Source organism: Nyctibius grandis, chromosome 3, assembly GCF_013368605.1.
Source record: "Nyctibius grandis isolate bNycGra1 chromosome 3, bNycGra1.pri, whole genome shotgun sequence".
NCBI lineage: Eukaryota > Metazoa > Chordata > Aves > Nyctibiiformes > Nyctibiidae > Nyctibius > Nyctibius grandis.
The window spans coordinates 106683269-106705337 of NC_090660.1; the positions used below are offsets into that span (position 1 = coordinate 106683269).

General features: G+C 46.9%; 1 protein-coding gene across 2 annotated transcripts in view; it reads right to left on the reverse strand.

The window, feature by feature from the left end:
* Positions 1–22069, reverse strand: part of ST3GAL1 (ST3 beta-galactoside alpha-2,3-sialyltransferase 1) — an 83774-nt gene that overhangs the window by 20234 nt on the left and 41471 nt on the right. For both annotated transcript variants that reach the window (XM_068395973.1, XM_068395974.1), the window contains exon 2: positions 2476–3295. In XM_068395973.1, coding sequence (XP_068252074.1) covers positions 2476–2787 — 312 coding nt within the window. In that variant the 5' untranslated portion in view covers positions 2788–3295. The remainder of the gene's footprint in view (positions 1–2475; positions 3296–22069) is intronic.

Sequence of the window (22069 nt, forward strand, 5' to 3'; positions counted from 1 at the left end):
GAAATGACCCTGACTGTCTCGGTACGTCTTATCCAAAGCAACGCATATATAGGAAACAGGTTGCAATGAGGACCTGATGCCACATCATGCCTGGGTTTACCCAGAAGCATCTTTCAGAGGAGTCAGGGCACCTTCTCCATCTACTATAGATTAGGGTAAATATTTTCAGTAAGCAACTGATTTCCAACAAACAGTGCAGTTTTGGGGGACATCAAAATATTTCACACATTCTAGTTGAAGATAAGTTCTGGCTGAAAAAATATATGGGAGAAAAAGTGTTGAAATCTTAGAAGACTTACTTTTACTATCTAAGTAAAAACTGCTTTGATTTTGTGTTTTAAAGTGGTGTATTCCCTTTGAACTTGACCTGAATTCAAAAAATGAATGAAAATACTAAAAATAGGGTTAGACAGCCCTGAAAATTAATGGACAGCTTTTATTTGGGTGGGGAAGAGAGGGGAGACTTTTGGCTGTCCTGAAAGTCACTATTTCTTAATTTTGCTGAAAAAGAAACAACCCTCCCCCAAAATAATCTGTTTCAGGTTCAGCTGAAGTGAGATATTTGTGTCTTTTTTTAATTTCAGTTTCACTACAAGAAGGATAATCAGAAATTCAGACTGCACGGAAAGTCCCAAGCTTTTTCTTCCTTTTAATTTTTTTTTTTTAAAGAGAATGCATTGAAAGCTCATATTTAAATCAGAGCAGGGTCTGAGTGCAGAATGCAGCGTGGCTTTGCTTGGGGGCGAGCTCCCTTAGCAGAGGCATCCTGCCCACCCAGTGATGTCTCGCAGGACTCCTCCTCAACCTGGGTGCTGCAGGAGTGCAGCCCCCACACCCAGTGCCAGGATTTAAAACTGATCATCCCACCCTCCCCTTGGCACCTCCTCAAGGTGCTGAGTGCTCCTGGTTTTTGTACTCAGGCAATCGGGAGGCACTTTTAGAATCATAGAATGGTTTGGGTTGGAAGGGACCTTAAAGATCATCTAGTTCCAGCCCCGCCCCCTTCACTTCACAACCAACCTCAACACTCATGGTTTCCATGAACAACTTCATCCTCTTATCTACCAAGATTTATTCAGGGTATCCCCCCTCTTCCAAAAACTGCCAGTTATTAGATAAGCTCAGCTCCCTGGTGAAGCCTCACCCCAGGGCAAGGGGAACCAGGACCTGAGCTTGCCATCTTCCCTTCTCATGGCTCCAGCAAAGCCCAGTTAGGGAATGTGGGCACCAGAAGGAAAAGTGTCTGGGGACTGCAAGAAAAAACATAAGCAATGGGAAATCTGAGTCATGGCCAAGCGGCAGGTGAAAGGATGCAACGCCTGGAGTATGTGAGACTCATAGCAAAAAGGAGGGTTTCGTCATAGAATGAGGATATCATTTATGCATCAGTTAAAGACATCAGAGTTCAGTGGCATCTCTTTTTCACCAGTAAAAGCAACAGCCAGTAGTTTGAGAAGTGATAAATCAGATGCAGCCTCATCCCCACAGCACTTGACACCTCCTCCGAAACCTGAATGTCCCCACTGCAAAAGTGGGTGCCTGCCACAAGGACCTCCCCAGGGAACGGCTGAAATCCCCAAATTCAACAACAAGGGTTGTGCTCACCGCAGGACACTGACTTACAGGGAGTTGTGTGTTGAAAGGAAAGCACAGGGAGACTATTTTTTCTGAAGAGGGGGAAAGCAACTCATAATGAATCTACAATTTCACTGGGGCGCTGCAGCCAGAACCTGCGCTTTGGCAGCTCGGCAGTGCAGGCCACGAGCAACTCATTTAATCAATGTCTTGTTTCAAGAGAGTGTAAAAGGGGCTTTAATTAGGCAAAGCATCAGGATAGGCCTTCTTCCCTTCTCTGCTTTTTGAACAAGGTATCTGCTAGCTTTCATGATGCTTGGATTGGGCTCATTGGACCGTCCTGCTCAAGGATACACATGGGCTGCCCTTCCCAGTGAGTTGCGGCCACCCGTGTGCTTTACAGAGCCATTTTACATCATCAGCCACAATGAAGACTGTTCTCATACACGTGGAATTAACCATTTTCCATTTAATCCTGGTAATTATTTACATGTCTTAAAGTAGGGAGAGCCCCAGGGGAATTACACACTTCACAACGACTTTGCTTTGCTACCTCGATGGATGGTGAAACAAGTGAAGTGAAACAAGCCAGCTTACGAAGTCTAGCCTTTCTAAGTGAAGGGAGAAAAAGGCAATATTGACATCTGCAAATTCTGGATTCACCGCCTAACTCTGCTGGGGACTTTTTCTAGCTTGGAGCAAGTGAACGTGTGTTCCGAGTGCCTGCGAGCTAAACAGCAGCATGAACATCCACTTTATTCCACCTCTGCCTGCTTTGTCAGCTGAGATGGCAAATACTTTTGGCAGGAACCGTCTCTCTCTTATCTGCTCGGCATGGCTCGAAGCCTGACACCGCAACCGCCGCACCAACGCCCGGCCATATCCCCACCTCCCACTTACCAGCCACCACCTGTAGCTGTCTTCTGGGATCAAGGCATTCTGTGAGGTCAGGAAAGGTTGCATAGTTGAATTAAATCTCTGATCGAACCAGAGGGAATGTCCCAGCTCAGAAATGCACGTGCGACAGCTGCACGGTCTCCTGGGGTACTTGAAGAGTTTTTGGACTTGCTCCGAAAACTGCATGATGAGATGTCTGAGATCCCAGGTGGTCGTGGTCACCTGGTGCGTGTAGTTCAGCAGAAACGACGTCACCGTGATGAGCAAAAAGGCAAAGGTAAATACTTTCACGTTCCGCCTCCTTACGACGACCATCTTTCCTGCTCAGGTTCTGCGGTCGCCGCTGACCAAGTACAATGTAGGATCCAACGTAAGGCAAGAAGCAAAGGGTGCTGCACGCGCCTGCTGGTTACCACCCCAGGCTTAGGCTGAACATACCGACTCCACTACCTCCATCCATGAGAGAAGCTTTATTTCCCCCAAATGGGCTTAAAAAAGGCAAAGCTGGGTTTCACCTTCTCACAGTGCTTCCAAGCCTCTTCTACCTCTCCTGCTAACCTTTCTCACCAAAGATTCAATGAAGACAGACCCTTGCCCTTCTGCGTACCAGAAGATTTAGAAGGCAGCAATATCAGCATTAAAATGTAGGTTTTCTGTGTGGGAGCAAGCCACAAATTAAAGCAAGCAAATTGTAGAAAAAAGAAGGTGGTTATTTTGATTTCTTGGAAGTTAGTGCACGAAGGATCAGATCAGTCGGGGATGTACATTCCAGCAGAGAGATGTGCTCTGATGTCCATTTAAGCCATGGAGAGCAGTTTGCAGCCTGGAGACACATACACACACACAAAAAGAAAAAAAAAAAATATTGTCAGAAAGTTTTTTGCATTCCTCCCAGCCTAATTTCTCTGCTTTTCCTCTGCCCATCCCAAAACTTCTGATCAGCTCAGAGCCCTGACACAGCAGCACCAGCTGTAATTTCTGTTGCGGTATTTGCATACCGAGAAGTTTCAGGGTGAAACTTCCGAAAGGGCAGAGCATCGATGTGTGGACATTGAGTCCCTTTGTATTGAATCAGCCTTATTTGAATTACAGTTTGTAGCCGTTTGAATGGCAATGACTCACCTCCTTCCCTTAGGCTGACCTTGATAGCCACAAGATACGCAGCAAAGTATTCATAACTCAAAGCAGCTGAACCAAAAGCACCCGGCAAAGGAGGGTGGAGCAGGACACGGAGGAAGAGGAATCTGTTCCCTTCTCTTCCTCCTCCCCAACCAGCTTCATTTCTTAAGGATCGGGGCTGGACTCGTGATTCACAGAAAGCCAAGCAAGAACAGCTCAGATGTCCTGGGACAGACAGGGGAAATCAAAGTATAAATGGCCTTTGTTTCGCATGGATTATTGCTGTTTTTCCTGCCAGGGAAGGGTAAGTGGGGGCAGCCTGTGATCTCAGAGGGTTCCTGTGAGATCCCGAGACAGGCAGAGAGGCAGGGAGCTGCTTCTCATCGGTGAGTCAAGGGATACAGAGGGACCCGGAGCTGCTCTCCGCCCCCTTCCTGGTGTCCCCTGTCTGGCAGCACTGATTTAAATGAGTTTTTAAAAGCCAAAAAATGGATCCCTTCCTCCCACAATGCCATTGTTTTGTGGGAAGAAAAAAGTGTTGTGGTTTTTAAAACTTCGGATGTTTGCAAAAAGCCCCAAAAGTGCCATTGCTTAAATAACACTCTTTTGATTTAAAAAAAGAAAAAAATCAGAGAAGCATCTATGTCAGGAAATGTGCAATTTCTGAACACGCAGAAGCCCAGCAAGAGAAGTCTCACTCGCTGCTCAGCTGCAGGCTTCAGGCCAGCAAACAAAGAGCAAAACTGCAACTGTTACTTGTCAAACACCTTCATTTTAACTCGTTCTGTGTACCACATTGATGCAGGATCCCTCCATTTCATTACCCAAAGCCAAGGTGAACACAGGGAAAGTGCATCTGGTGGCCACAGGTCTGGGCTGGGTGCAGCATCCCTGGCTTTGCTGATGGCTTTTATCCCCGAGGAGCTGCCCAAGGCCAAACTGCTTTTCCAAGGGGTTTGACATGGCATCTTGGAGACAGCAAAGGCTTGGTTTTTAGAGATGGAATGTAAATATTTACTGAGTCCCGTAAAGCCATATCCGAAGGAAGGAGCCTCAGACCGTGGTCTTAAGCCTTTGCTCTGCTTCAGGTTTCCCATCTGCAGCACGTGATGGGTAGTGTGTGCTGCTCAGTTAGCTGCTGTTTGCCAAATGCCTCAAGATTTATTTTAAGTTTGGCCCCTACAAATCCATTTACAAGAGCTCAAGGGCTGACAAGTGGGTCAGGATGGATAACAAAAGGCTTTATTAACCCCGGCTGCTCTGGCTCGCCTGCACCAGTAAATTAAACGGCAACGGGGAAGAATCCTGCGCTCGCTTTAACTTCTTAGAGGGAAGTCTTGGAGCTAACCAGAAAATTTCCAAATTATTCCTGAGTACAATTCAGGAATTGCAACTCAAAAGGCAGTGGGGATGCTGCCGTTGTGCCTTGGAGAGCTAGAAAAGGAGCTGAAGAGCACAGCCCCCATGCATAGCCCCATCCATTCCAGCTGGCCTCTGTGCCGGAGAGCGGCCCCAAACGCATTTGCTTTACTAGCCTGGATGTAGTTGTTAGTCTAAACAAAGACACAGCCTCTAACCCCCCAAAAAGACGCCAAATCCCAGAAGCAGCTTGATTCTCCATTTATGGAGTGGATAATTCAAGAGCTGCGATGCTGGTGGGTCGAACCCCTACTGCTGTTACCGCTGGGCCAATTCAGTGTTTTTAAACACAGCTCCTGCTCTTCTATTATTTTTTTTAAGTGGAGGAGGGAGGGGGATTATCCAGCCTTTCTTGGAAAAGCCTATAAAATGGAGTATTGTTCATAAAAGAAAGAGTTCTGGCCTCCAAAACAAACACCCATTTCAGCAGATTTTTTTTTTGTAACTGAGCTAAGGTTAAACATCTATTTAGAATTTGGAAAAAAAAAACCCAGTGTTTATGCAGTGGACTGCAGTGTCTCCAAACTCCTAATCATCTCGTCTTTTATAGCATGTGAGGGGAAGGTGAGAAACCAGAAGGACTCCCAAGGCCCTTTTCCAGTGCGGAAATAAACACCGATACTCTGTTTTAATTCTCGCTACTTACAGTTTCCTATGAATGCTCATGTTTCCTATGTATACTCATGATCGAAAAAAAATTATATATATAACCTGACAGAAAGGCTCTGGGGTATATAAACGTGATTTAGGGCCTGAGGAAAAGGAAGGCTGAAGTGAATGGAAAATGCTTTCACAGAGATCACTGTGACTTGGATCAGGGCCATTTTTCTCTTTTCTTAAAACACACACTAGATCCAGCCCAGACATCAGTACTTTCACTCTTCCCAGCACCTTGTACCACATCTCAGACCATCCCTGCATCTCCCTCTGCTCACATATATTCATAAATCTTCGCAAAAGGGTTTACACAGGATTCGCCAAGGTGCCGGGAAGTGGGAAGGGCAGGGACGACACCGAAGCAGCAGCTGGTGTGGGAAACCACGCAGGGCTGCCAACTCCAGCTGTTGGGAATGTTTTACCTCCTGATACTATTTGCGATATAGTTAATTTAAGCCATTACGAGCAAGTAGCGTGATACCAGCCACGGTCCTTATCAACATACCTCAGCGTGACCTTGGCATTAGTACAGCTGTGAACAGGCTATTTTGGCCTCAGACCCACAAACAATTTCTGTGGACTTCAGGTTATGGAGATTTAAATTACTTGCCCAGCCCTCGTCCCAGCTACGGTTCCCTGAGAGTTAAAGAGAGTCTCAGTACAGCGTGCGTGCGGCTGTGCCTGCGGCAGCTATCCCAGCTCAGCTTAAGGTCTTATTTGTGGTCTGGATTTTTGCTACCTTCTCACCACCTCCCCCTTCCTATATACACCCTTGTCCCCATATAAGACACCCCAGGATAACTTATTTATGCTGCCAACACCCAGTGACATGCAATGCAGGGAAAATGTGAAATGACTTGTCCCAGGTAAGAACAGAGAGGGGCAGGTTCAGAAGAAGGGGCAAGTTCCTCCAACCTCTGTCCTGAGTGTAGGAGTGGGTCCAGTGTGATTAAATGGACATAAATGAGAGTAGAGCTTAATCTTTTGTCTATATTTTATATTATAAAATATATCGGGATCAATCCTTTGCGATTGTTTGTCTTCATTGTCTTCTCACTTTTCAGAAAGAAGGAACAGAAAGAGCTTTTTCTCTCTTTTTTCTTTTTTTTCCCCAGGGTAGAACTTTTTTGTGTTGTAAATTCACAATCTGAAGAATGTCCTTGGTCCCTTGCCAATTTGGCAATTAACAGACACGGATAAAAACACATCAGTTCAATGGACTAATATTCTTAACACCTTCAGAATTTTTTTTTTTGACAAATCCACATACAAACGCAATGTATTCTCACTGCACTTGTTAGGTTATGTGCTAAAAGCTCATCTGCACACCCACAAAGGACCACAGAGAGACAAGGGCAGGAGGGGGAGCCCAAAAAACCCACTACCCTGAAGGCTCCCAGGCCCATCCCAGGAGCCGGTCAAAGACCCCTCTGCACCAGCCCAAAGAAGCACAGGGACACAAAGGCAGGTGGGGACCTGAAATAAGGACTTGGAAGAAGGGACATCCTGTCTGCGTCCCTCCCAGGGCTCGCCCAGAACAGCCTCTGCCCCAGGCATGAAACTCACCCAGATGAGTCAACATCAGAGCACCTTTGGGACAGAGCTGGGTTGCTGCCCGGGGGCATGGGACATGTTATGGGGTGCAGGGGAAGAGCACTTCGGGATTTCACAAGATCTGTGTGGTCAGCCACACAATATTAGCAGAATGCTTCATTTCTTGATTTTTTTTTAAACGATGAGTTTTAATCAAAAAGCATGTAGAAAATAATAATGAAAAAACATTGAGAAAAAAATCACTGCACTTCTTCTTATCTCCTCAAGTTGTAAATGTCCCATTGCACTTAAGGCAGAGCTTGACCCTTTGTTGATGTCTACTTTGCTAGCAAAGAAAGTACTCAGTACCAGCACCACTTTGAGGAGATCTTTGTTAGCTTGTGTTTGATATTGATAGTTTAGGATCCAGCTTTTGCCTTCTGGTCCGTAACTCACATTAAAACCCTCGTGAGAAACACACTTCTCTAGTTTGAAGTTGTCAGCATTTTCCAGACGCAGCGTGTCCGGCAGAACAGCACAAAGGCAACAAGGAACAGCATCCCTGTACTGAGATATTTCCAGCTTTCCATTCACTGCTTGAATAGTTCAAAGGTCTCAAAGTCCTTTAGACTCAAAACCCACATACCCACCTGCCCCAGCAGAAGCTGGGGAAGGACGACCCGACCTGCTGCAGCTCTCTCATGACTGCTGGTGGCCATTGTACAACCCTTCTACAATCCACAGAATTTTACAGCTGGAAACTTTATACTTCGAGAAGAGATTTGCTCCAATTCGACTTCAAGAGACTGTGCTGTGCTAGAAAGGTCTCGGTGGCAGAACTGAAAATGCCCGTTTTCAGAAGCACAGCTCAGATCCCTTCCTGCAAAACCTCCAAAGATGAATCAATACAGCCACTGACAGCTATATTGTTATAAAGCCTTTTGGCAACACAAACAGCATGTCCTCAAGCATCTTCCTGCTGTTTTGGGACTTCCTTCCCGTCCACCCTCCTCATGAGTAACTATTTGAGCAACCCTCAGTCTCAAAGCCCTGGCCTGGGAGAGTATGGAAGGTTAAATCTTGCTTTACTGCACTCACAAAGGCCCAGAGCAGTCTCAGAAGATGTCATGCTGGGGCAGCAAAATGCCTGTCCCTGGAAAATGCACAGAAATTTCCGCCCCAGGTCTGTGCTTAGGCCTGGAGGGGAACAACGAAGGGGTCTGTTTCACTCCTAACCACAGGATTGTCTGCCCTGCCCTGGCTCATCGCTGGCTACCTCCCACTGCCTGGAGCTGGCTGACATTTAGAAAGAAACACTTCATTGGCCTGACACCTTGCCAGAGACGTCTGAGCATGAGGCTTTTGCTACGTGAGATAAATTGTGCAATTACAAGACAGCCTGGAAGCCCATCAGTTAAACACAGGGCAGAAACCTGAATCTCCCTTAATCAGATGATGCTTGGAGCCTGTGCAAGACCTCTGGTCCATCTCCTCCAGCTCCAGGAGATCAATCTCACCAAGCATCAAAGGCCACACGAGGGCTGGAGACGTGAGGGGGTGCTGCCTCTGCCCCAGCACAGCTTCTGCAACTTCAGCCTGTTTGTGGTGTGACTTCCCATGTGCCGCTGGCCCCACAGCGCTGGCAGGCAAAGGTGAGCCCCATCCTTCTCAGACACCAAGAGCCACGATGGGATGCAATTTTGGAAAAGCACCAGCTGCCACATGACTTTCCACTTTTCCTTCCATAGCTTAATTAAAATCAGACTGTGTTTTGCTTCCCAGAGCTAACTGATTCCTCTCTCCTGTCCATCTTTACATCCTCACAGGGATGACATAAGTGCTGCTGTCCTGTGTGCCCACAGACACAGAGAAGCAGCCTCAAGTCCCACTTGCCATTTAATCAGGGAGAAAATGATCTGTAACTCTTCTGTCCCATCCCCGACCACGTTGTGAAGCATAAATCTGTTTGAGTGCCACTGTCACACAGGGTCACAGCATCGAAGCCGGGCAAGCCAGTTGGTATATTGCTTCCAGATTTATTAAAATGCTCACCCCAAGCAACTCCAACTAATCACATCAACACCGCCTAGAAAACAAAACCATTCAGGAACATTTAAGCCATGAGAAAAAGCAACTTTAGACAAATTTGAAGGCAGCAACTCCTCTGTGCTTCTTGAATTTGGAGCCAGCTATTGGGCAGTGTTTCATCCATCATAGTGAACAGATGAAAAACTGGAGGTGGTTTATGGAGCGTAACTGCATGGCATTTTAGGTGCCAGCGATCTGAAAAAAAAATCATGACATACTTGTGTCTTATCAGTGAGCAGGTTTGCTGGCAGGCTCGGGCTGGCCAGGTAGATAGGAGATCTCCCTGGTACTCTAACACAGCCTGCCCTGCCTACATGCATAACAGGTCTGTGCAGCCAGGGTAAGCAAACAGTTTTTTCTGCAAGATGTGTGTAAGATTAACAGAAACTTGGGTGGGGAAGTTGCATTCTGTTGCCTCAAAATAAATCTTTATCTTGGCAGACTTTATCAGGCATGTTGCTGAGCGGTCTGGAAATGAAAACTCCCTCGCAATGCTTGAGGAAAGGGCTGGAGGCTCTGGCTCGGAAAGGGTCATGATCTTGCCCGTACCCTTGGGTGCTGAGAGCTGCCACCCCTGCCTCCTTCTGTCGAGGTGAAGACATTTTGCCCTCCACTGCTGCAGAGGGGTTTGCAGCAGCAAAAACTTCCTCCTCCCTCGCATACCAAGAGTCAATTCCTACAAAGGGGGGTTTGGTCTAGAGAAATTTCAGTGCTACTATCTAGGATTAATTGCACTGTCCTCCATGGGCCATAGTTCCTCCTGATGTCTTCAGGCCAAGTGGGAATTTTTGCTTTGAATGGGGCTGGAAGTGCCATGAAAGATGGTCTATCTCCAAAATCTCTGCCCTCGCCTGTCCACCATGTCTATGGCAGAAGTAATCTGCTCCAAATACTTCTCCTGGGGGGCGACAGGACAACTTCACTCCACTTCTGGGGAGCCCATGCAGTCAGAAATGGATCTGAAACAAAGTTTGTTCCAACCAAAGGAGCTTGCATCACACTCTAAATGAAGAAACACCCAGGAAAAAGTGACAACCTGGGCTTAAGTCTTTGCTCTCCTGGTTGATCCCAAAACTCTCCTTGATGAATTATCCAGATGGAGATCAGTGACAAGTGGTGTCCCTCAGGGGTCCGCACTGGGACCAGTACTGTTTAATATCTTCATCATTGACATAGACAGTGGGATTGAGTGCACCCTCAGCAAGTTTGCAGATGACACCAAGCTGTGTGTTACCGTCCACACACTGAAGGGAAGGGATGCCATCCAGAGGGTCCTGGCCAAGTTCGAGAACTGCGCCCATGTGAACCTCATGAGGTTCAACAAGGCCAAGAGCAAGGTCCTGCATGTGGGTCGGGGCAATCCCAAGCACAAATACAGGCTGGGCAGAGAATGAATTGAAAGCAGCCCTGAGGAGAAGGACTTGGGGGTGGTGGTTGATGAGAAGCTCAACAGGAGCCAGCAATGTGTGCTTGCAGACCAGAGGGCCAACCGTATCCTGGGCTGCATCAAAAGCAGTGGGACCAGCATGTCGAGGGAGGTGATTCTCCCTCTCTGCTCCGCTCTTGTGAGACCCCACCTGGAGTTGGACGAGTCTTTGAGCAACCTGATCTAGTTGAAGATGTCCCTGATTATTGCAGGGGGGTTGGACTAGATAGCCTTTAAAGGTCCCTTCCAAGCCAAACTATTCTGTGATTCTATGAATAAAAAAAGCTGATGCTGCAAATTCCTTCCAGGATCCCAATCAAACTGCCACCTTCTTGATAAACACTCTGTCCCCTACTGCCACCTCTTCATATAGCACCTGATCTTCAGCCTTGAGAGAGGAGGGAAACTGGGTTTGGGGTGAAGGGCAAGGCCAGCTCCCTCCTCTGGTGGCACTAGCTATGCCAGTACAACATTCACCTGGGTACCACTTATCACTGGGAAACACATGGATGATTGTGACTGTGGAGATAAACTCATGATCAATTTCTTTCCAGTGGGAGCTATAATGTAAGCAAATTATTGATTATATAATAGTCCTTTGTTACTGTGGCCAGGCTTGGTATCAGGCCAGGCTTGCTATCATGTCAGGCTCAGTGAAAAAGGCCATTGATAAAGTACCAAAACTTGTCAATGTAAGCCTCATATTAACTTTTCCAGATTATTATGGTGCCAAGGGAGCACTCAGCCATGTCTGCAGCCCATGAACCAGCCACCCCTTGCAAACTAGCCCCTGGGTGTCTTCCTCATGGGATGAACTGGGAGAAACCAGTGAAAAGGGCGATTAGTTCAAATTTAACGGGCAGCTCCACTGCTGACCTGTTTATGGTCCATTCCTTTGGCTCAGCACTCAGCTCAAGTATTTTCAGGACAAAATAGGAGCAGTAGAAAAAGAGCACTGTCCAGCAAAGCCATGAACAGTTGGGACTACGGCTGAGAGGCTGGAGGCTGCCAGGTCTCACCAGAGATGTGCTGAAAACCAACAGTGGAAAAATAAATGTCTTCCCCAGCCTCTGTCTTGCTAGAAAGTGATTTTTGGAGGAGCCCTACCTCTTTGCGCACATTCTATTAATCAAGAAACGGCACCTCTGCTTCCCTGGTGGTACTTCATTTTCTCTCATATATTCCAAATCCCCTTCCCCATAGACACATTGATGTTTTAAATAGCAAATATATCACTACAAGCTCTTAAAAAAAATTATTTTCCTTCCTCATCCTGTAGTTTGCAAAGCTGGACAGACACATAGGTTTAACCTGCTGGACTATGAGAGCTTTTCTGTGGTGGGCCAATATCCACCGATGGGTTGGGATGGGACTTTTTGTGTTGTCTTTACATAGACCTGCACGTCGAGAGCCCAAAGCTAGGGCAATGAAAACAACAACTCTGTGGTGAAAATCCTAAACTAAAATTCTCTCACTCACTAAAATTCATTTACTTTATCTCTGTGAATTGCTCAACTTTGAAGAGTTCTTTAAAACCATCCAAGAAGACAACTGGACACATAAAAATTGCTGTCTGATTCCTGTTGACAACCTTTGATGGCAGAGAGTCCATGGTGGACAGAGTGCCCTGATACTTTCAAATCCTTCCTGTACCATTAGGTGATGTGTAGGGATCAAAGCTCTGCTACTCTTTGCTTGGGAAAAAAGAGCTGTCAAAGGGATTTCCAGGGCACTTGCATGTGTTTGCAACTACCATAATTTTTTAATGGTTCATGATAGGATAATCATAGAGTTGCAAGGAGTTTTTCAAGCACAGCTTGTTTTTATTTCTCTTTTTTTTTCACTACTTTGTCAAAATTGAATCTTTCTGTGGATAAAATTATTTTCCATCTTGATTTTCTGTTTCAAGAAACTTTCAAGAAAGAGGGATCCTTGACATTTTAAATGAAAAATTCTATTTTTGATTTTGCAAAAAAACTTTTTATAGAAAATGTGTAATTTATGGTAATTAAAGGAAAGCAAAACATTTAGAAGTTCAAAGTGGGAAAAAAAAAAATCACTCTATTTTCACTCCTGCTAGGAAAAGGGTGAAAAAAATTATCACCCTTCTTTTTGGTTTTACTTCATATTTGGCTGACTAGGTATTTTTTTTAAAGTCTTGCTAATTCCCCTGAGACAGTAAGAATGCTACTTTCAGGTAATCCAAATACAGAAAGACAAATTAACAGTGGCAACAGCAGTAGTAGAAATAGAGGCAAGCTAAAAGTGTTGTAGAAGCAAATTCCTGTACATGCATTAGTTTCAGTTTTATAGGATTACAGGTGAGGATATAGGATTATTTCAGATTATAGGACTCTCTAAACTAAAGGTGGAACTCAATCACATTGACAGCAGGTGTTTTGCTAGCCTGTCTATGAGTACCCAGCTCAAAAATATTCACCAATCTATTTTTTGGTTAAAATTGTAGGAAAATGTATGTGACTATAAATACAGTTGTTCACGTGGAACAGACTCGAAAGAATACATTGCGAGGACCCCCGATTTCTGGTGTTGAGAGAGTGATTAACACCGCAGGGACCCTCATGGCATTATAATTCTAAATGCAGAGAAAGATTAGATGATAATGATAATATTGATGGTATTGTCAATAACCCCCCAAATCTAGGAAACCTGTTTCTGTGGCTATGTGAGCATCTCTGACTCTCTTTGCTGGGATTCCTGCCTTGAGGCAATAGCAAGCAGCTGTTGGCACTGTGAGGTTGTTAACTCGTGTTCTCACTGATGGGTCCTCGTTAAACCAACAGGGTTTCTCTTACAATCGATGACACCAACTGACACGACTCTGCATTAAACATTCATTCATCAGACAGACTGAATCTACTCTGGAGAAGGTTTAATGACACCACAGGGGTTTTCTCCTTCATTAACCTGAGATATACATTTAGTCTTTCTTGTGTTAGGAAGGCATAGGTGTCAAACTGCCCACAATGAAATTCAGAGGTGTTTTAGCATCTGTGCCTATTCTAGACCTGGCAGTCAGGGCTAGCTATGGCAAGTAAAAAATAATACTTTGAGTTTTCCATTCACAGTGCACACTTCTGAGAGTTTGGCAGCCACAGTAAGTTTATAAGGAGTCAATAAATAATACATTAAAAATATATCACAGATACAAGTAACACATCTGATAACTGGTATACTGTGTTACAAGCCAGTATTACAAAGCCATTAGGCAGCTACTTTAATTGACTGATCATTTATACGTCCCTAGCAGAAGTACTTGACCTATTTGGATCCAAATGCACTGTGTGCTCTTGCTCCCAGCCCAGGCATCATCCAGCATCTGTCCATATGGTGGCATTCCCATTCCAGCTTTTGCCCTACATCTACAACGGTGTTGACAGTCAAGAAAGAAATGAGTGATTCAGTCTGCCTTTTATCCAGAGGACTGCCAGATCTTAGGTTGTCTCTCACACCTGATGGATAGAAGTAGCTGCCCAGAGCAGGCAATATGAATATGGCCCTTTGGTGCTCCATCAGTAGAAGCTTTGCTTTGGACTTTGTGGTAGCCTGGGTGCAGAAAAACCACAGGATTTCAGTGAAGAAGAAATTTTGTCTTTTTGTCTAGACTTTTAAAGTTTTTTTTAGAGAAACAAAGATTAGCATACATCAGAGTGGCACAGAAAAGGCTTCCCATAATCCCGAAAATGAAAATATGTCAAGAGCTGCATGCAAAATGGATTTGCATACATCAGAGCTGCACATACAGCTGCTCGACTGGGCATCCTGAAGTGCATTAAAAATGTTAATCCTGAATTATGTGGATGCTGATAATTGAATGCTGTAGAAACACACACAGACATGCACAAAACTACGGCATCTTTTCCACTTGTCTCACTTAGATGGTTAAAACATAAAAAGGGAGATTGCTAAGGTAGCCAGCAATCCTTGAATATTTAACGGTTTTCTGGTTCAAAGAGAATTTCAAAGTATCACTTATCCATACAGAAATAATTAGCAGAGGAAGATTTAATTTATTTAGCACTAAAACTTTCAATTCTAAAATGGCATCATACTATTATCCATCGATTTTGTAAAAGCATAAATTTTAACACAAGAAAGCGGTGATCAATTCAACATTGTTTTGGCCTTGCCCTCTGCAGTGCTGTCAACTACATCCTACCTAGAAATCAAGCCGTAGCAGGGCAGATGCTTGAAACATCAGCCTGGATTTACTCTTTTACCTATGACAAAGAGTGGAAGAGGGAAGATCTCTGTCCTTGGGCTCTGATTATCGAACCAGGACAGGGAAGCCCCTGCTGCTTCCTTTTCCCCAACAATAATTTCCAACATCTGCCCATTTGGTGGTACATTAGAAAACCAAGAACTTTTTCTCCTGCATCAATGAAAGATAACACCAGTCCTACGTGGGCTGGTTTGGTGCTGGTCAGAAAGTCCAACTTCACCCTTGGGGTCACTATCCTTAAAGGACCATAACTGTATCAGCCCTATGTCAGCACAAACCCCACAGAGGAGCAACATCTAAAGCTAAATCTTGTCTTTGGGTTCAAGATCACGTCTCCCATTCAAACACTGAGAACAGCGGCGGCAGCAGTGACAGCGGCGACAGTGACTTGAGGTTAGTGCGGGGGCGAGGGCGACATCGGGCTTAACCAGGCGGTTTTCGTACTCTGGGCCCCCCCAGAGTACTCTTTCGTACTCTGGGCCCCCCCCGAGCATCAGCCCCGAGCTGCTTCCCCTGCTTCCCCCCCCACCCCGGACCCGGAGGTTCCCGGCAACGAATCAGGAGAGGAGGGGGCGTAGCCGGAGGCACCGCGGGCGATTTAAACTCGGTGAAACCAGAACAAACAGCTGACAGCGGCGGCAGCAGTGACAGCGGTGACAGCGACTTGAGATTAGTGCGGGGGCGAGGGCGACATCGGGCTTAACTGTGCGGTTTTCGTACTCTGGGCCCCCCCCCCGAGCCTCCACCGCCCCGAGCATCAGCCCCGAGCTGCTTCCCCTGCTTCCCCCCCCACCCCGGACCCGGAGGTTCCCGGCAACGAATCAGGAGAGGAGGGGGTGTAGCCGGAGGCACCGCGGGCGATTTAAATGCACCACCCCCTGTTGATTGGGTGATAAAGAGCCTCCTGGAGGGCAGGGACTAGTCCCTGGCCAGAGGGGAGAGACTCAGCAGTGACTGGGTGTGTCCCAGGGCAGGGGAGGCCACAGCTGTTTGCAGCTTGTTGGGGGAGGGCGCTGACTCCCTCCCAGTGCACAAGGCGAGGAAGGTGCCAAGGAGCTGTGAACCAGGGGTGTCACCAACAGGTATTTCCCAGCTCAGTGAAAGAACAATGGTATCTACCCGGCGGAAGAAGACCAAAATGGATGTGGGAACCCAGACAGAGCTCCCACGGAAGGAGGCGATGGTGCAGGTCGCAGGCTGCAGGGAATGCTTCAGCGTCTCTGTGGTGACAGGGGGCTGTGTGTGCTGTGAGCAGGTAGATGATCTGCTCAGCCGAGCGGCACAGCTGCAAAGCCAGGTTGAAAGGCTTCAAGCCGAAGTAGAAAGGCTTAGGAGCATTCGGGAGGCTGAAATGGAGATAGACTGGTGGAGCCAGGCTCTGCCTTCCCTGCAGCAAAAATGGGAGCACCTGCCGGAGAGCTCCCAGGATAGAGGGACCCCTGTACTCTGCCCCTCTCAGGTGGAAAACATTAACCTAGAGAAGAACAATAACCTAGAGGAGAGGAGTGAGTGGAGGCAAGTCTATGGCTGTGGCAATAGGCGAGTGCCCTCCTTACCTACCTTGCCTCCACAGGTGCCTCTCAGCAATAGATATGAAGCCCTAGTGGAATACAGCCGGTCCAATGGGGATGTGGTGGAGAGGCAACCTATATCAGAGGTCCCACCACAGTCAGAAAAACCTGACAGGCGTATAGCTACCTCCTCCACAAGGAAGAAGAGAAGAGTTTTAGTGGTTGGAGACTCCTTCCTAAAGGGATCTGAGGGCCCAATATGCAGAGCTGACCCCCATCACAGGGAGGTCTGCAGCCTGCCTGGAGCCCGAATCAGGGATATCACCAGGCAACTCCCCAGCCTGGTGAAGGCCACAGACTACTACCCCCTGCTGATCTTCCAGACAGGTGGGGAAGAAGCTGCATCCCATAGTCTGAGGGGGATGAAGAAAGACTACAAGGCCCTAGGACGGTTGGTGAAAGAGTCTGGGGCACAAGTTGTTTTCTCCTCCCTCCTTCCATTTTCAGGTGATGACGTGGGATGGAATAGTAGGATTCTCTCTGTTAATGCCTGGCTACGAGACTGGTGCTACAGGCAGGGCTTTGGGTTCTTTGATAATGGCTGGTTTTATAAGACACCAGGCGTGACGGTAATAAATGGGAAAGGTTTATGTCGTAGGGGCAAAAGGGTTCTGGGACAGGAATTAGCAGGGCTCATTCGGAGAGCTTTAAACTAGATTCGAAGGGGGATGGGGTAGTAGCTGGGCTTGCACCACTGGGGCAACGCTCTAGTGTTGAGGCAGACCAGGAGGCCTCCCATCCCCCTGGGGTGAAATCGGTGTGCTCAGCTCGCTCCCTGAAATGCCTGTACACCAATGCACGCAGCATGGGGAATAAACAAGAGGAGTTAGAAATCCGTGTTCGGTCGGGGGGCTATGATTTAGTGGCAATCACAGAGACTTGGTGGGACGCCTCGCATGACTGGAACGTGGTCATGGATGGCTATGTCCTGTTCAGGAAAGACAGGCCGCTAAGGAGAGGTGGTGGAGTTGCTCTTTATGTGAGTGAGCAGCTAGAATGTATTGAGTTCTGTCCAGGGGCGGATCAGGAGCGAGTTGAGAGTTTGTGGGTGCGAATTAAGGGGCAGGCTGGCAGGGGTGATACTGTTGTGGGTGTCTATTACAGGCCACCGGATCAGGATGAGGAGGGTGACGAGGCCTTCTACAGGCAGCTGAGAGCAGTCTCGCAATTACAGGGTCTGGTTGTCGTGGGGGATTTCAACTACCCTGATATTTGCTGGGAGGCCTACTCAGCCAGCCATCCTCAGTCCAGGAGGTTCCTCCACTGCATTGATGATAACTTTCTGATGCAAATGGTGGATGAGCCAACTAGGAGAGGAGCGCTGCTGGATCTTATCCTCACTAACAAGGAGGGTCTGGTTGAAGAGGTGAAGGTTGAGGGCAGCCTTGGTTGTAGTGACCATGAGATGGTAGAGTTCAGGATCTCATGTGGCAGGAACAGAATAGCTAGCAGAATCACAACCCTGGACTTCCGGAGGGCCAACTTTGGCCTTTTCAAGCAATTGCTAGGGGAAATCCCATGGGACAGGGTACTAGAAGGTAAGGGGGCTCAAGATAGTTGGTTAGCATTCAAGGACTGCTTCTTCCGAGCTCAAGATCAGAGCATCCCAGCAGGTAGGAAGTCAAGGAAGGGTACCAGGAGACCTGCATGGTTAAACAGGGAACTGCTGGGCAAACTCAAGTGGAAGAAGAGGGTGTACAGATTATGGAAGGTGGGGCTGGCCACTTGGGAGGAATATAAGTCTGTTGTCAGAGGATGTAGGGAGGCAACTAGGAAAGCTAAGGCCTCCTTGGAATTAAACCTTGCAAGAGAGGTCAAGGACAACAGAAAGGGCTTCTTCAAATACATTGCAGGTAAAGCCAACACTAGAGGCAATGTAGGCCCACTGATGAATGAGGTGGGGGCCCTGGAGACAGAGGATAAAAAGAAGGCGGAGTTACTGAATGCCTTCTTTGCCTCTGTCTATACTGCTGGAGGCTGTCCTGAGGAGCCCCAGACCCCTGCAGCCCCAGAAGAAGTCAGGATAGAGGAGGAATCTGTCTTGGTTGATGAGGGCTGGGTCAGGGACCAATTAAGCAATCTGGACGTCCATAAATCCATGGGCCCTGATGGGATGCACCCGCGGGTGCTGAGGGAGCTGGCAGAAGTCATTGCTAGGCCACTCTCCATCATCTTTGCTAAGTCATGGGCAACGGGAGAGGTGCCTGAGGACTGGAGGAAAGCGAATGTCACTCCAGTCTTCAAAAAGGGCAAGAAGGAACACCCGGGTAACTATAGACCGGTCAGCCTCACCTCCATCCCCGGAAAGGTGATGGAACAACTTGTTCTTGGTGCTGTCTCTAGGCACATCAAGGATAGGGGGATCATTAGGGGCACTCAGCATGGCTTCACCAAGGGGAAGTCATGCTTAACCAACTTGATAGCCTTTTATGAGGACGTAACCCGGTGGATAGATGATGGTAAAGCTGTGGATGTGGTCTATCTCGATTTCAGTAAGGCGTTTGACACAGTCTCCCACAGCATCCTCGCAGCTGAACTGAGGAAGTGTGGTCTGGATGATCGGGTAGTGAGGTGGATTGTGAACTGGCTGAAGGAAAGAAGCCAGAGAGTGGTGGTCAATGAGACAGAGTCCAGTTGGAGGCCTGTGTCTAGCGGAGTCCCTCAAGGGTCGGTACTGGGACCAGTACTATTCAATATATTCATTAATGACTTGGATGAGGGAATAGAGTGCACTGTCAGCAAGTTTGCTGATGACACAAAACTGGGAGGAGTGGCTGACACACCGGAAGGCTGCGCAGCCATTCAGAGAGACCTGGACAGGCTGGAGAGTTGGGCGGGGAGAAATTTAATGAAATATAACAAGGGCAAGTGTAGAGTCCTGCATCTGGGCAAGAACAACCCCATGTATGAGTACAAGTTGGGGGCAGAGCTGTTGGAGAGCAGCGTAGGGGAAAGGGACCTGGGGGTCCTAGTGGACAACAGGATGACCATGAGCCAGCAGTGTGCCCTTGTGGCCAAGAAGGCCAATGGCATCCTGGGGTGTATTAGAAGGGGTGTGGTCAGCAGGTCGAGAGAGGTTCTCCTCCCCCTCTACTCTGCCCTGGTGAGGCCGCATCTGGAATATTGTGTCCAGTTCTGGGCCCCTCAGTTCAAGAAGGACAGGGAACTGCTAGAGAGAGTCCAGCGCAGAGCCACGAAGATGATTAAGGGGGTGGAACATCTCCCTTATGAGGAGAGGCTGAGGGAGCTGGGTCTCTTTAGCTTAGAGAAGAGGAGACTGAGGGGTGACCTCATTAATGTTTATAAATATGTAAAGGGCAAGTGTCATGAGGATGGAGCCAGGCTCTTCTCAGTGACATCCCTTGACAGGACAAGGGGCAATGGGTGCAAGCTGGAACACAGGAGGTTCCACTTAAATATGAGGAAAAACTTCTTTACGGTGAGGGTGACCGAGCACTGGAACAGGCTGCCCAGAGAGGTTGTGGAGTCTCCTTCTCTGGAGACATTCAAAACCCGCCTGGACGCGTTCCTGTGTGATATGGCCTAGGTAATCCTGCTCCGGCAGGGGGATTGGACTAGATGATCTTTCGAGGTCCCTTCCAATCCCTAACTTTCTGTGATTCTGTGATTCTGTGATTCTGTGATTCTGTGATTCTGTGATTCTGTGATTCTGTGATTCTGTGATTCTGTGATTCTGTGATTCTGTGATTCTGTGATTCTGTGATTCTGTGATTCTGTGACTGAGAAGATCCAACGTTCATTGCAATATCCTTTCCTCATCTAAAACGTCCCTCTGTTTTTGGTGGGACAGGGAAGCTTTTTCTTTCTGTTGCAAGCTTTTGTGCATATTACTATTACAATGAATGTGGGATCCTGTTCTCACTCCGATGAAAAGTTTCATGAAAGTTTTTAAAACGGGGCTTATGAAAATGTCACCGCTTGCCCTAGCAATAAAGCTCCTGGCAAGTTTTAATTGGTACAGTGTTAAAAACTAACACTCCTCAATGACCGTAGGAAGCTTTACCCTGGGCTTTGGGTTTGCTTTTAAATAAGCCACCAATTTGAGTCTTTTTTGCAAATTTTTGCAAAGCAAAAGTTTGCTTTGCAAGTGGGAGCTACAGGATTTTTATTTGTGTTTTGCCTTTATTAAGAAAAGGGAAAAGGAAAGTCATTTCACCTTTAATTAAAACCTCTCCAGGATTTGCCAGGAACTATATACCAAGAAACTCTTGAAAATACACTGTTCTGCTTGGTTTGGTTTTAAACAGGGTACGATACGTTTTTTATCTGTTTTATTACATCTCTCTTGCTAAGAAAAAAAAAAAAATGCTGAAAAATAATGACTGCATCCAAAAGGAAGTCATTACAAGTAGAGCTTAAATGTTCCCAGAGGAGAACTGACCTATGACTTTTTATGGAGGAGATGTAGCATTGGCTAATGAGCATCGCTGATTTGAAGTTGCTCTAAAAGACGACGAGAGTCCTCAGCCCCAGAAGTGTTGTCACACCCAGCTACAAGGGGTTCATCCAGTATGTGGTAGCTGTTGTCACTGGGGTGTTCCTATCCTTAGGAAAAGATAGTGGATGCCAGAGGATCCTGTGCCCCGACAGATTGACGGATCACTTCTAGATGTTTGTCTAAAAGATGAAGTTTCCAGTGACCAGTATCGCTGCTGCAGAGATATTTCCAAACCTGCAGCTGATGGAAATCGTTCTCATTTTACAGCCTCCTGTATCTCTTACTGCTGAATTTCATTGACCCTGCTCTGATTTACGTGCACAGCAGATTTGGTGCATCACTGATTTGTATGAGAAACAGTGAGGAAAGTGTGGGAGGCAGACGTTGATGGGGCTCACAGTGACAGCACATGGCATATGATCTTGCCTGAGTTTTATAAATATATGCAGTCGTTTCTGTTCATGGAGCTACCAGCCAGAAAGGACTGCCTACCCCTCGCAGCCACTCAGTGAGGTGCGGTTCCTGGCAGACTCCCGAAACTGAGACAGTTTGGCTTTAATTCTGGACATTCGTTCACAGACACTTAGGAGGTTCAGCTGGGTGAGGTGTTGAGAGGTTTCCTCCTGTGCAAAGGCGGCACCAACCAGTTATACATAACTATTTTAATAGAATTTTGTCTAACTTCTTCTGCAAATAGCCAGTAGAGGACATTCTCCTGCTTCTCCAAGCAACTTGTTGTCAGTACAGGACCTTCTCTGGCTCAGACAACAGCAAAAAAGCCCTTCTCCAAACTCCCATTTGAATTAACAGTCTTAAAGAAAGAAATTGAAACAAGCTCAGCCTTCAGATGAAACACTACACTGCAAAACTTGAAAGGTTTGAACCTTGAGCCCTGAATCAAAACCAGACTCTGAGAAGACCGCAGAGCATTGTCTTGTAGCATCCGCGAGCATCCACCTGCTGCTGAAGCTGCACCCCGGCTTGCACAGCATTGCAAGGGGGGCAAAAATCATAGAATCACTTAGGTTGGAAAAGACCCTTAAGATCATCCAGTCCAACCATTAACCTAACACTGCCAAATC